This window comes from Symphalangus syndactylus, chromosome 20, assembly GCF_028878055.3.
Source record: "Symphalangus syndactylus isolate Jambi chromosome 20, NHGRI_mSymSyn1-v2.1_pri, whole genome shotgun sequence".
NCBI classification, from domain to species: domain Eukaryota; kingdom Metazoa; phylum Chordata; class Mammalia; order Primates; family Hylobatidae; genus Symphalangus; species Symphalangus syndactylus.
The window spans coordinates 65,803,512-65,818,575 of NC_072442.2; the positions used below are offsets into that span (position 1 = coordinate 65,803,512).

General features: G+C 54.3%; 1 protein-coding gene and 1 long non-coding RNA gene across 3 annotated transcripts; both read right to left on the reverse strand.

The window, feature by feature from the left end:
• Nucleotides 1–4,013: 4,013 nt before the first annotated feature.
• On the reverse strand, nt 4,014–7,261 carry TLCD2 (TLC domain containing 2). The gene is made up of 4 exons (XM_055256468.2): nt 6,994–7,261; nt 6,750–6,832; nt 6,446–6,528; nt 4,014–5,579 (listed from the first exon to the last, which is right to left on the reverse strand). The coding sequence occupies exons 1-4, from the start codon at nt 7,161–7,163 to the stop codon at nt 5,139–5,141; spliced, it is 777 nt and encodes a 258-aa protein (XP_055112443.2). The 5' UTR covers nt 7,164–7,261; the 3' UTR covers nt 4,014–5,138.
• Nucleotides 7,262–8,429: 1,168 nt separating this feature from the next.
• On the reverse strand, nt 8,430–14,416 carry LOC129470553 (uncharacterized). 2 transcript variants are annotated; one of them, XR_010118369.1, is made up of 4 exons: nt 13,920–14,409; nt 12,994–13,136; nt 11,283–11,369; nt 8,430–10,925 (listed from the first exon to the last, which is right to left on the reverse strand). It is a non-coding gene; the product is annotated as an uncharacterized lncRNA (long non-coding RNA). The 2 variants fall into 2 exon arrangements; XR_010118370.1 differs by lacking the exon at nt 11,283–11,369 and having other exon boundaries at nt 12,994–14,416.
• Between the last annotated feature and the right edge of the window lie 648 nt (nt 14,417–15,064).

Sequence of the window (15,064 nt, forward strand, 5' to 3'; positions counted from 1 at the left end):
CATAGCAATTTATTAATTTATAATCAGGATAGTGTTTCAAGGCCATAAAATATCAATGTATCCCATCCAGAAAAGCGCCTTCCCCATCCTGGAGGATAAAGAAATCATTAGCAAGTAGCTTGGTAGACATGGAGTCCGTCTTGAGGACCATTTCCCTGGGCCACGGTAAGGTCTGACAAAGCACCACTCTGCCAAGCAGACTCCTACGAAATGGAGCATCTCTGGCAATCTCTGCTTTTTTTTTTTTTTTTTTTTTAAACCTCTGCATTTTTGAACGTCCTTTTTTTAGGGTCTTAATTGACCATTCTTCTTTGATTCACATCATTTTTATGTCGCCCACGCTCCAATTCTCTGCCTACTTACTCAGTTGTAATCACAATCCACCTTCTTGCCTTCTTCAAGTTTCACTGGCTCACCACGGTAGCAATCTCTGTGTGGTCCCAAATTCTTCCAAGCGTCCACTACATCCTGCCCCAACTGGGAGCTGATCTCACTCTTCCTGTATGGGCTTGACCAGTTAATCCACAGAAACAGCCATGTTTCCCTAAGGGTCAAGTTCTTGAGCACCCTTCATAGACACTATTTATTTATTTATTTATTTATTTATTTATTTATTTATATTTATTTTTTAAGACGGAGTCTTCCTCTGTCACCCAGGCTGGAGTGCAGTGGCGCGATCTTGGCTCACTGCAAGCTCCGCCTCCCGGGTTCACGCCATTCTTCTGCCTCAGCCTCCTGAGTAGCTGGGACTACAGGCGCCCGCCAGCACGCCTGGCTAATTTTTTGTATTTTTAGTAGAGACGGGGTTTCACCGTGTTAGCCAGGATGGTCTCAATCTCCTGACCTTGTGATCCACCTGCCTTGGCCTCCCAAAGTGCTGGGATTACAGGCGTGAGCCACCACGCCCGGCCTCATAGACACTATCATATTACCAAAAGGGACACTCACTCAAACCATCATGAATGTATACCAGTGGCCAAAGAAAAGGTGTATGACTTAGAATCAATTCATATCAACCTCAACAGATATTTAAGGAATAGTTTCCTCACGAGTTTGTCATATTTCTTTTTCTTTAAAAACCCAAAGCAGACAACATTTTTGTTAATCAAGGCATTCAGTTAAGATGGCAAATTGAGTTTTGCAGATATGACTTTTTTTTTTTAATTAAAAAAATTTTTTTGGCCGGGTCTGTTGGCTCACGCATATAATCCCAGCAGTTTGGGAGCCCAAGGTGGGCGGATCACCTGAGGTCAGGAGTTTGAGACCAGCCTGGCCAATATGGTAAAATCCTGTCTCTACTAAAAACACAAAAATTAGCCGAGTGTGGTGGTGGGTACCTGTAATCCCAGCTACTAGGGAGGCTGAGGCAGGAGAATCACTTGAGTCCTGGAGGCAGAGGTTGCAGTGAGCCAAGATTGTGCCACTGCATTCCAGCTGGGGCAGCAAGAATGAAACTCTGTCTCAAAAAGAAAAAAAAAAAAAGAAGAAGAAAAAAGAAATTTTTTTTTTGTAGAGAGGAGGTCTCAATATGTTGCCCAGACTGGTCTTGAACTCCTGAGCTCAGCCACTCCTACCTCGGCCTCCCAAAGTGCTGGGATTCCAGGCGTGAGCCACCGCGCCCAGCCAGCAAACATATGACTTCCAGAAGTACAGACTCTGACAAAATTCTACATTGTTTCTTTAGCTCACTGTCTATACCTTTGCCTCTTGGGTTTTTGTCTAATGCTCTGCTCCTATTTTCTGCTTGTGTTTCGCTCCTTCCAACTGTGTGTTCCTCAGTCTCGATTCGTTATTTTCATCCTTTGCGCCTGTTTTTATGACTCTATGATGGAGACTTCTCACAATCCCTCTCATTTTTTTTTCACACCTGTATTTCTTTTTCTCCTCTTTTCATTTCTGGGTTCCTGCCTCTTCTTTGTTCTTTGGATATTCAATTTTTTTTTTTTTTTTTTTTTTTTTTTTTTTTTTGAGACGGAGTCTCACTCTGTCACCCCTGCTGGAGTGCAGTGGTATGATCTCGGCTCACTATAACAACCTTGGCCTCCCAGGTTCAAACGATTCTCCTGCCTCGACCTCCTCAGTAGCTGGGATTACGGGCGCCTCCACCACTCCCGGCTAATTTTTTGTATTTTTAGTAGAGATGGGGTTTCACCATGTTAGCTGGGATGGTCTTGATCTCCTGACCTCGTGATCTGCCCGCCTCGGCCTCCCAAAGTGCTGGATTACAGGCGTGACCCACCATGCCCGGCCTGGATATTTAAATTGGTCTGCGCTCTCCTCCTTTTTCTCTCTGTTATTCTCTTTGTCAGCTCCTTTGCCTATATTTGCATCTCAGTTGACACCCCTGATTCCGACTTGTCCTCATCTTCCTACCAGTCTCTGCCAACCGGTTACTGTCAGCTTCTGTCTTTAGGGTTTGCACTCCAGCTGTTTGTCCTTTGTCTTTCTGCCTGCCTCCAAGTCCCCGTATCTCCTGGTCTCTTCTGTCGGTGAATCTTCCCACTGACTGCCTCCTCCGCCTTCTGCTTCTCAGCTGCCCGGACTCATCCCCCTCTTCTCTGTTCCCACCTCTCCTCTTACCCTTCCGATCTCTCTGTCTGCCAGTATTGCCTCCATCACTCCTAAGCCTGGGTGTTTCTCCTTGTCACTCACTCTGTTTCACTGTCTAGACTCTCTGTGCCTTTCAGCCTTGGGGTCGCTTCTTGTTGGCCTTTATTTCTATTTTTCTGGTCCTTTTTGTTTATAACCATTTTATCAGTTCTGTGACTTTGGTGTCTCTCGGGATCTATGATAGCCTTTCTCCATATTTCTGCTAAGGCCTGTCTCTTTTGCCCTGCATCCTTCTTTGCCTCTGTCACCTCTATGTGAATAATCCTTCTCTCTTTCTATCTATCACTCGATCTATGTATGTCTGTCTGTCATTCTTTGTGTCTTTCTGTACCTCCGCTTCTTAGCAAGGTTTTTTTTTTCTTTTTGAAGACAATCTTCCTGTGTCTTGCTTTCGCTCATGTAGCTTTTCTGTGGATGGCTAAGGGTTGCCTCTCTCAGTCCATTGTTTAGTATAACAGCAGCCTTAATCTGCTCGGCACTTCCCGTCACCTGAATGTTCTGGGAAGGAAGGGGTCTTGTTCAGCAGAAAAAAATGCAGCAGAAGCAGCGGGAGGAAGAAGACTTTATGAATGAATCTCAGAAAAGTCCCAGCTCTTCGTTTTTTTTTTTTATTTTGAGACAGAGTCTTGCTCTGTTGCCTAGGCTGGAGTGCAAGTGGCACAATCTCGGCTCACTGCAACCTCTGCCTCCTGGGTTCAAGTGATTCTCCTGCCTCAGCCTCTCAGTAGCTGGGATTACAGGCACCTGGCTAATTTTTGTATTTTTAGTAGAGACAGGGTTTCACCATGTTGACCAGGCTGGTCTTGAACTCCTGACCTCAGGTGATCCTCCCGCCTCGGCCTCCCGAAGTGCTGGGATTACAGGCGTGAGCTGCTGCACCCAGCCAGAGGGCCAGCTATTCCTTTGTCCTCCTGCAGCCTTCTCTCACACACTCTGCCTTTGCCCTCGTTCTTCCACGAAAGCCTGGGCCTGGGAAAACTCTATACTGGGTACCCTTCCTTCTGTAATTCTGGACTTCAGTGCCTTCCTAAGAAGACAGACCTAGCCCTGTGTTCACTCCTCTAAGAATCCGAATTGTCTTTGAAAAGTCAAAAGAGGCCAGGCGCGGTGGCTCACGCTTGTAATCCTAGCACTTTGGGAGGCCGAGGCGGGCGGATCACGAGGTCAGGAGATCGAGACCATGGTGAAACCCTGTCTCTATTAAAAATACAAAAAATTAGCCGGGCGTGGTGGCGGGCGCCTGTAGTCCCAGCTACTCAGAGAGGCTGAGGCAGGAGAATGGCGTGAGCCCGGGAGGCGGAGCTTGCAGTGAGCCAAGATTGCGCCACTGCACTCCAGCCTGGGCGACAGAGCGAGACTCCGTCTCAAAAAAAAAAAAAAAAAAAAAGTCAAAAGAGGCCGGGTATGGTGGCTCACGTCTGTAATCTCAGCACTTTGGGAGGCTGAGGCGGGCGGATCACTTCAGTGCAGAAGTTTGAGACCAGCCTGGGCAACATGGCAAAACCTGGTCTCTGCAAAAAATACAAAAATTAGACCGGTGCAGTGGCGTGCACTGTAGTCCAGCTACTTGGGAGGCTGAGGTGGGAGGCAGGAGAATAGCTTGAGCCTGGGAGGCTGAGACTGCAGTGAGCCAAGATCAAGCCACTGCACTCCATCCTGGGCAATAGAGCAAGAACTGGTCTCAAAAAAAAAAAAAAAAAAACAGAAAAGAAAAAGTCAAAAGATACTAAAAATAAAAGGCTAGACACAGCAGAACCAGGGTTAAGTAGAAAAACAGGAGTGTGCGCTGGGCATAGTGGCTCACGTCTGGAATCCCAGCACTCTGGGAGGCCGAGGCGGGTGGATCACTTGAGGTCAGGAGTTTGAGACCAGCCTGGGCAACACGGTGAAACCTCCTCTCCACCAAAACCTACAAAAATTAGCTGGGCTTGGTGGTGCATGCCTGAAGTCACAGCTACTCGGGAGGCTAAAGCAGGAGAATCACTTGAACCCAGGAGGCTGAGGTTGCAGTGAGCCGAAATCGTGCCACTACACTCCAGCCTGGGTGACAGAGTGAGATTCCGTCTCATAAAAAAAAAAAAAAAAAAGAAAAGAAAAAAAAGAAAAACAGGAGTGTGGCTTTGAGAACCAGAAACATCAGCAGCAATTGCTGTGGCCCAGGTTCTGTCTCTTGGCAACTATCATGTCCATCTCTGCTGCTACAGATAGCACCTCCTCTACCTTCTTCCCACTGCCAGAATTTGGTTATAGGTGAGATCTCTTTTCTCTCTGTCCCTACCGGCCCCATACCAGATCTCTCTGATCCTAGTGGGACTTCACCTTCCCCCATCTGTCCCTGGGTTAAAGCAAAGAGCTTCTGTCTCCACTGGCAGTTTCTTCCAGCTGCATGCCTCCTGCCACCCTTTACTGATAGCTCTGGCTGTACCTCATTAGTTTATTTGCTGGAAAGGGCACTCATCTGATGACAGATTTCAGTGAACAGAAACCCAGGTTCCCACCCATCCAACATCAGCATTTCTTCTTAGATCCTAGGAAGGGGAAGGGATGTGAGTTAGCTGGAAGAGAAACTGAGATGCTGATGAGCCAGTCTGGCCCTCACCCCGATGGGGGATGAAAGTGCATGGAAGACCCTCATCTCCTTGTCCTGGCCCCACCTCCCCCAGCGAGGGGCCCACGGCTTCTCTCCAGTCTTTCAGGCTGAGAGTCGAACTGTCCCTGGTGACAGGTCCATCGTCACGACGTGTCCTGGTCCCCCTGGTTTTCTCGTGCCCAGGGCTGGCTGGATGGGGTCGAGACTGCAGGACATCATTGACCAGAATGCAGATCCCCAATATGATGCTCATGACGCCCACAGTGACCAGCCCAATTCCACCCAGGGTGACCAGAGCAAGAGGAACCTGGTGGCGCTGCTGGAACAACCACAGACTCATCCACCCCAGCAGGACCAGGCGGAAGAGGGCCACGCCATTCTCCGGCCTCAGCCTCCCGAGTAGCTGGGACTACAGGCGCCCGCCACCACGCCCGGCTAATTTTTTTGTATTTTTAGTAGAGACAGGGTTTCACCGTGTTAGTCAGGATGGCCTTGATCTCCTGAGCTCGTGATCCACCTGCCTCAGCCTCCTAAAGTGCTGGGATTACAGGCGTGAGCCACCGCGCCCAGCCTAGGGCTTTCATGCCCCATACCCACACCCTATACCAGGACACCCCCTTCTCAGAAAAGCTCTATATTCCACATTTCTGTGATCAGCTGGACACCTGTGGGGGGACCCGAACTCCTTAGGCTCACACGGTGCGTGCCCTGGCATGGTGGGTGCCCTGGCCTGGTGGGTGTCTGGACTCCCCAGCTGTGGCCAGCAGCCACCTCCTCCCCCTAACTCAGCCTAAGACTGGGAGCCTAGCACCAGCTGGGGGCAGAGACTCTGTGGGAAATTATAGGACAGAAAAATGAAGAGAAGGCTGGGGGCGGTGGTTCATGCCTGTAATCCCAGCACTTTGGGAGGCTGAAGTGGGCGGATCACCTGAGGTCAGAAGTTTGAGACCAGCCTGGCCAACATGAAGAAACCCCATCTTTACTAAAAATATAAAAAATTACTTGGGCGTGGTGGTGGGTGCCTGTAATCCCAGCTACGTGGGAGGCCGAGGCAGGAGAATTGCTTGAACCCGGGAGGCAAAGGTTGCAGTGAGCCGAGGCTGAACCACTGGACTCCAGCCTGGGTGCCAGAGTGAGACTCAGTCTCAAAAAAAAAAAAAAAAAAAAAATGAGAGACTGGGAAGCTCGGGATGGACAGGGCTCCCCTCCTCCCCTCCTGTCTGGCTTCTCCCCTCAGAGTTTCACCACCAAATGATGACAGAGAAGATCCCAGGTCTTGCCCAAGGTCTGGTTCCACAGCAGGGCAGCTCCGTCTGCCAGGAAGTAACCTGTGGGCGTGGGGGTAGAGGTTAGGCTGCTCCAGAGCCCGGCAGCTTAGAGAGGATTTCCAGCCCCCCGCCCCGCCCCTCTCCCAGTTCTTAGATTTCCCTCGGTAAAGCCTTCAGGAACGTTTAACCACCATGGGGGAGGTGAATAGACCTCGAAGGACAGCAGAAGCTGCCCCCCCGCCCCATCCCCCCCACCGGCCCAGCCTTTCCTGCAGACTCACCCACAGACACAGCCACCAGCACCAGAGCCCAGCGCAGGTGGCCATGGATGGGGATCGGCGGCCATCTAGGGTACAGTGACAGGCTGGGGGCATGGTCAGCCTCTCGAGGCCCCGGCCGCACTCTCCCTGTGCGCGCCCCCACCCCAGTCTCAGCTCTGGAGACGCCCGCCGGGTCTCCCGGCCTCAGCCTCCCACCGCTCGCCCTCGCCCTCGCCCGGTGCGCCTCGAGCCCCCAAGCCCGCACCCGAGCAGCGCCCCGGCCCCCGAGAGCAGGCTGTGCGCCAGGGAGATGCAGAGGTTCCGCCACTGCCAGCGGTCCCGAGCGGCCGATTCCGGCAGCCGCCGCAGCCCCCAGTGCAACCCCCGGAACGCGAGGAAGGAGGCGCCAGCCACCAGGAGCCCCGGGGGCGCCATGGCCGGGCGGTGGCGGGGCGAGGGGGGTCCAGGTCGGTCCCCTCGGCGCCCGCGCTCTCGGCCGGGACTGGGAACCCGCTTCCCGGCAGGGCTGGGGCCCCGGCTCCCCTCCCCGCCCCGCCTTTGGGATCGGCAGGAACTTTTCCCCACTCGTCCACGCCCCGTCCCTCGGCTGCGCGGTGATTGGAGCAGCCGCAGGGCCACCGCCCCCGGCGCCTTGGCCACCGATCGCGTCCCGCTCCAGCCGGGGGAGCGGTTCAGGGGCTCCGGGCAGCAGACCATGCCCTGGAGCTCGGGGGGCCTCTGGGATGTTCGCCAATAGGGGTTCTTACCAGCTCCAGGCGTCCTGAAGCGCTGGAGTTGCAGACCTGGGTCTCCAGTCTAACTTCACCTGACACTCCCGGGCCCCACCCACGAACCTTGACCTCCTCTTCCCGGCTCCCGCGACTTTCGCCTGCTGAACGTCATCACCACCCACCGCCACACCCTGCAAGGCAGAGGCCAGCGCAGCCTACTCGTACCTGCCCGAGCCTGGCCGCCGCCCCCACTTCCCTCCCCGCGTCCGTGGTGGGGAGGGGGTGTCCCACTTTCTTGGAGCCACCCCTTCTGCCTCCTGAGGTTTCCAGGCCTTTACCGTATCCCAGAAAACCTGTAATTCCAGCAGTTCTGCTCCCCCTCCCCCACAACCCCCAGGAGCCCCCATGTTGGAGAAGCGACCCACTGGGCCCCGCCCCGACCCCCAGCATTGTTTTCGGCCCTACAGAGAAGCCTCATTAGGAAGAGGACGCAAAAGGGAATCGCTGGCCCCCAGTCTTGAAAAGCACTTCCCTCCCCAAGGGCTTGATACCTGTTGGGTGGGTAGAATATCTTCAATCAGAGGGCAAGGAAAGGTAACACAGGGTCCCTTCAAGGCTGGGACAGAGTCAGAAGAGAAAAACAGACCTGTCCTGCTCTCAGTAGCAGGGCGGTTAGGAGTCTGGAACCCTCCAGCCTTAAGAGGAAAAGCTTCCCCCAGCCCCTCACCACCTGAAGAGCCCCAGGTTTGTACTGCTTTCCTTCCACGTTACTCCACTCCCCCTCTTCAGCTGGCAGTCAGCAATTCAGAGCTGTTTCCTGCAGGCTGAGAGGTAGGATTCCAGCTACTTCAAATAATTAAGTTCATAAACCAAGAGGTGCCCCAACTCAACCTTCTCACCAAAAAAGCTGAGGTCTTCCCTTCATTATTCTACCCCCACTTCTCCAAAGGTTTAAATAATAACATCGATCTCTTAAATTATATTTATTATAAGTAATACACAATGTAGAAAATTTGGAAATTACAGAAAAACCAAAGATGAAAATTACAGTCACTTTGTTCCACCATCCAAAGATAACCACTAAACATTTTTTAGTGTGCCTTCCGTCTTTTTTATCTGCTCTATGTATACAAGTATACACCCATATTTTAAAAAACAAAATTGAAATCACATAACATGCACTATTTTTACAACCTTTTAATATTCAAGGAGCATTTTTCTTTCAGTCAGATGTTCTTTTACATGACTTTTAATGTCTGCGCACTACTCCACCATCTGGATGGAGATACAATGATTTACTTAAGCAATCCCCCATTGCAAACTTTCGTTACAGCGGAAAAGGAATAAATTCCCAACCAAACCATTGCTTCCCATTTTTCTCCACTGCAGTGCTGGGATGAACATCTTATCAATAACTAAATCCTTAATTATTTTCTTAGGATAAATTCCCAAAGATAGAATTCATAGGTCAAAGGACATGGAGGCTTTTAGGCCACATGACACGTATCACCCAACTGTCATCCAGGAAGCCTGCACTGATGTATACTCCCACACGCAATGTATGGGAATGTTTTTTCAGTAGTCTCTTTGCCAATATTGGGTCTTATTTTCTTCTGTTATGGTTTGCTAAGGGAAAAATGCTTTCAGCTCTATTTGCCTTTCTTTAATTACTAATGAAGCATACATTTTTTTCTGCTTTTATCCATTCGGATTTCTTTTATGAATCTCCTGTGTGTGTCCTTTCGCAGATGGTTCTTGGTCCTTGAGGCTGCTTATATAAACATTACAGGCTGGGCGGAGGTGGAAGTAGGGCGGTGAAGCCACAGGGCACTGCACTATGGTGCCACATCTCGGAGGCAGAAAGCCTGGAGAGAAATGGTGATCAAAGTAGGAGAGGGCTGGAGGCTCGCCGTCGATGGAGGCTGGCTGTCCTGCCTCCTCTTAGGGTGCTCCTGGCCTTTAGGGGCTCCTCTGTTGGATGCCCAGGTAGGACCCTGTGCTCTCCAGGCCTGGTCCTTCACTGGTCTCCACATTCCCAGGCTGCCTTTCCTCGCCTCTGCTCCATGATGGGTGAAGATGGCAGAGGCACATAGCGAGGGCTGGAGGGAGATGCTGTGGCCAGTGAAGCAGGAAGGAGAAAGTACGGAGGCAGTGTCCAGGGACAGAGTGACCTTTTTGCAGCCTATGAGTCTATCCCGCCCCCTCCTCTACCACTGTCCCCCACGCATCCTGCCCCTCAGCTTGGCTGCAGAAGGGCAGGGTTCCGCGGTCTACTCTTCTCCACATCCTTGAGTTTTTCACAAGCAGAGGGCAAGATACAGCTCCCTGCACATCTCCTCCCACCAAATCCAACAGACACAGCTTCCTGTAGCCGCTAGGTGAGAATGGATCAGGGCTGGAGGTGGCAGGTTTACACTCACTGCCTGATACCCAGGAGGAGGTCACATCCCACAACCCACCTCCCCTACTTGCTGCAGGGGAGAATTTCCTGTCTGCACAGGTCTGAGGTGGGGATCACATACCACCTTGGAAAGCAAAGTGAGGAAAGAAACAGAGCAGCGGCAGTTAGAACCCCACCAAGGGACTGCTGTCCTGCTTTGGATATCAGGGGAAGCCTTGGGCCACCCTTGCATGGGGGGAAGTCATGGAGAGGCGAGCTCTTATTAGCTCCTTGTATTGGTCTAACTCTAACCCCCTCCTCCAGCTTCCCATTCCTCCACCCAGCTCCTGGGTGATGGTATCGGGGATGGGGGAGGGACAACAGCTTATGTGAAAAGGTGTTTTGTTTCCACCCACAGCAGGGGGAGAGCCCAGGTTCTGAGTCGACACAGATGGGCTTCTGATTCCCTCTGTGTGACTGCCCATCTCACAGGTGGAGAAGCTGAGACAGGAGGTCTACGGATCTCAGATACAGGTAAGTGCCCAGGAATCTAGAGTCTGGGCCAGCCTAAGGAAATGCAGGGAAAAGTAAGAGCAGAAGGATGACCCCTCACACCCAGGTTTAGTATCACTTTCCCCTGAAGAGTGAGCTTACTTTTGGGCCTCATCTGGAAAGGCCAGTGGGGAAGAGTGAAAGATAAGGAAGGAGGGTCAAGAAGGAAGTCGGGGAGACAGAGTGTTCTCTCCACTTCTTCCCATTGTCACACAAAGACCAACTAACCTTGGGTTTGAGCCTTCTACTCCTCAATTCAGCCAGTGTCTCTAATCTAAAACCGCTCCTTGCTGGGCCAATCTGGGCAAAGGCTCTCCAACTTCCCCAAAACGTATCATCAACCCTGCTGTTCGGACCTTCCCAGCCCATTTCTGTCACCTTCCAGACGATGGGGAAAGCAGCTCCTCCTCCTCGAAGCCAGGGGCAGAGGGCAACAGTTCTTCAACTGGCAGCTTTAGCTGGGTCAGGACATAAAGCTTGCCACTGAAGAACTACTGCGGCTCAGCCAGGTGAGGGTGTGAGATGAACAGGCTCCTAAGGGAAAGGGAGGGAAAATGGGAAAGATCTGAGCAGGGCATGTTGCTGCAACGCTGACCCACTCACTGGCCATCAGGGTCCTGCCCCAGTAGACCTCTGAGATTCTAATGAAGGGTTGCAGCTCTGACCTGGGCCTGCAGAAGCTGTTAACTTTACTGAGCGGCAAGAGGCGGCTGTAAACAGACTTCCCTTGCTCTTCTTTCCAGAACTGGAGTCTAGAGAAACCCAGTCCTGCTCTCACCCTCCCCTGCCCTAGCGGCCCCCCGAGGGCCCAGCCTCCTCAGCATTCAGACAGGGCAGGGCCCGGGACCCTGGACACACCCCACCGGCACGCAGGTACTAGAAGTGTGGTACCTCAGGTCCAGAAATCAGTGTGAGTTCAGTGATCAGCCCAACTGACTTGTTCCCAGGGAGTTCAGCTGGAAGGAGAGTTCTGGGGGCCTGGATTGGGGAAGAGTGAGGAAGGGAGGAGGCCCAGCGTTTGAAAGAAGGTCAGCAGAGGCTCCCGGGGCTGTGAGGGGCGGGCAGGGGACCACAGGCCGGAGGGGAGGGAGGTATGGGCAGGGTGGCTGGGCAGCTTCCCCAGGACTCTCAGATGCCAGGCATTCCGCTTGCGCATTCCGGGTACATCTGGTATGAATTCCAGGCTGTCTGCCGGCCCCTCCATGTCTGAACTTTGTTCCAAGTTCCAAGCCCCGCCCCCACAGTTCCAACGCATGAATCAGCAGGAAAAGCCGGGCCCTGCAGCATGGCCCAGGGAGGGGGCTGGGGGCGTGGCAGGCTCGGGGGATGTGAGCTGGGGAGGGCGGGTCTGTGCTGACACTCAGTCCAAGGGCATGGCCCACGCCAGGCTGAGGAGCCAAGGCGGTCTTGTCTTGGAATTTCTATACTCAGAGGGTAAGAAAGATTGGGGGATACGGGGTGCGGTTCAAATTCCGAAACCCGCTTGGGAAGCATGAACTTTGTATATCTTCCTTCCCCTGGGTGACCAGTCCAACTCCGTCCGACCTTCCTCTGTCTGAGATAGCTCTGTTCAACCCAGAGGACTCAGCAGCTGCTGAGAGTCTCTGCCAAGCAGGTGCCCTTGGCTGCAGGGCGGGGTGGGCCCAGGGCACTGACCCTCTGACCAGCTGCTCCATCAACCCTCTGGCACTCTGACAGCTCCTAGCCCAGTCTGACAGCCAGGATGACAGGCCAAAGGAGTTGGAGGCTGGAACCAGAGCCGGAGGGAGGTGGGGGCGACAGCCTCGCCGGAGGCCACGGGGAGGGGCCAAGAGTTGGCCGGGAGGTGGGGAGAGAGGCAGCCCAGTGATGACTAACCCAGGCGCCCCACCCAGCCAGCCGGCTTCCCAGGCAGTCAGGGCCAGGCCTGGGCTAGGGGCCTCACTACCGGACAGGCTGGGGGGAGGTGCAGAGGTGACCTTCTCTCGGCCCAAGACGGCCAGTTAGTCTGGGGAGCGGGGGGTTAGAGTTTCCAGGCCCTCCTCTTGCCCTCTTCCCCCCGCCCAACCGCGGTGAAACCCTAACCTTTGGGTTGCATAAGGCCCCGGCACCGCCGCCCCCTACTCCTCTCCCCTCCCCCCTTACATAACATCCCCTGGAGGGAACGAGAGGAGGGGCCGGCCCGCCCAGCGACCCCTTCCCTGCCAGGGCGCTGAACTGGCGCTGAACTGGCCCTGACCCAGTGAACGCCGGCAGAGGCAAAGCACCTCCTCGCCGCCCGCTCGGGGGGTCCAGACCCTCCCCAGGCTAGATGGCCAGACCCTGTGCCCTCAGACCGGGGGCCGCCGGGTGAGCCGCCCCCGGCCCTCCGGCCCCTCGGCTCTCCCCCCGCCCCCCGCCACTCCGCCAGCCCTTCCGCCACGACTCCCGTCCCAGACTCTTTCCTCAGAGCTCCTGACACACTAACCCGGCCAGACCAGGCCCCTCTCCCCTAGGCGCCCCTGCCCCCGCCGCCCCCTCTCCTCCCGGAAGGGCAGGGTGTGGTCGCCCGGACCCTACTTTCACCCTCCATCCCGTTACCGCGGCTCCCCGCTGCGTGACCGGGTCGCCAGCTCACACCCACCTGGTGCTGGGTGTGGGGGTTGCTGCGCGAAGGGGAGCAAATCACTGCGTCCGCTCCCCACGGCCGGCGGCGCTGTCTCTTCTCGGCACCCAGCACACACCGGCTCCAGGCGCCGATCAGCTGGCGGCGTCGTGACGCACGAGCTGCGAATGCACCGCCCGGGGCCAATCACCACTCACTGCTGGGCAACGTGGCCACGCCCACCCCGGGTCGACGGGGCCTCGCCCTGGTCCCGCCTCTCCGGGCGCCCTGGCTCTGATTGGCAAGGAGGCCACCCTTTTGCCGGGCTGAATTGCACGTAGCCACGCCCACCCACTGACGAGCCGGCCAATAGACGGAAAGGTGTGGCCCAGCCCTCCGCGTCAGCGACCCTCTTGGAAAAGCGCTACGTCAAACGAGAGTCCTAAAGAGCAGGCGAAAGTCACGGCGTCTGCGTTTGCAATGCATGCTGGTCCGTGTAGTTCTCAGCCCGACACCGTCGCTCCCAGAACCCAGCGCGCTCTGTGAGTTGGCATTTTTAAACTGAGCTCGGAATCCAGCCCAGGGAAGTCCTTAAAGGGCGACAGCCCCTCCTTGTTGGAGCCGTGAGTGCTTCTTTTAGACATTCCCCAAACTGACTCGCCGGCTTCTGCGGGACGCTGTAGCTCTTTAAGGAAAGGTGGAGCGGACCAAGGAGCAGGAGAAGGCAGAGCATCAGCCCCCAGGGCAGCAGAGACTGCCGTTGGAGAGCTCTCCAGGGCTTTTGGAGGGAGGGTGCTCCCCTCGCCCAGCCCAGCTTTCACTGGAGAGACCCAGCCCACTCCTCTTGGGGGCTCTTCCTAACCACAGGAGGCTTTTTGTCTTGGATGTCTCTTCCCAGTCCCAGAAGAGCCCCCAGAGCCTCCCAAGAGGTCGCTTTCTAACAAGATTCACAGCACAGTCCTCACCTGAGGGTAGAGGGAGGGCTTCTGGTCAGAAATTAGGGGATGGGCCATGCCAAAGTGCAAATGGTCAGCAATCGCATCCTCTGATTAACCCCCATTCAGTCCCGCCCTCCAAAGCTCTTCACTGACTCAGGCCTACTTAGAGAAGAGATTCGAAGGTGGAGACCAATGAGCAGGCTGCTCCTTCCCCAGGGGCCAATCAGAGTCTAGATGCGCGGGGGATGGGCAAAAACTGAAATGAACCCAGTGACTTGGCAAAAGCTGCTGGTCGGCTTTTTTAAAGGGGCAAGCCGGAGACCTGCCCTACCTTATCACTCCCCGCAAGTCCCCCAAAGAGGAACGTGTAGACTGACTTTTTCTTCAGCTCCAAATAGGGGCTGAGAGTAACTGAGCAGGAGAGATGAGCCTGGAGTGTCAGATCCTTCCCTCTGTTAAATACGCGCTCCATCAGGTAATTGATAAGGTTCACTTGGAGCTCCAGAATTCTGAGCCTGCGTTCAGGACATTGCGCCTTTAAGGAAACTTCCTGCCTTGCGCCCCAGTAACAGCTGACTGTTGGAAAGTGTGACCTCTGGGGACGAATCAGCTGTTACCACATCCTCCTCCTTGCTTACCCTCCTCCATCCCCTTATCCACTCCCATGGGTGGTGAAGGAAAGAACATGGGGGATGTGATTGGATGATCTTTCTTTTCTCCCATCACTCCAAGACCGTCTCCCCAACCCCAACCCCGCTCTGCTCCTTAGTTTTTCAGAGGCTCTGGGCTTGGAAAGAGAGGTATTTCCTGTTAGCACAGTAAATTCAGACTCTGGTCTAGACCCTCCCTGGTCTAGGAGAAGGCCAGTATTGGGGAGGTCCAGAATGGTGGCTGGCGCCGAGGAGGGTACAGTGAACCCGAGGACCAAGCCTGGGGAGGAGGAATGGCTATGGGAAGCAAACTTGGGGTTCAGAACGCTGCTTCCCAGGCCAGCCGCCCCCTACTTCCTACTCAAGTTGCCCTATTCCTCCGTGGACAGGTGTCTGCTGATGGGATCCTCCTGGTTTTGCCCATTTACTCCACCTCCCTTTTTTTTTTTTTTTTTTTTTTGAGACGGAGTCTCACTCTGTCGCCCAGGCTGGAGTGCAGTGGCGCGATCTCAGCTCACTGCA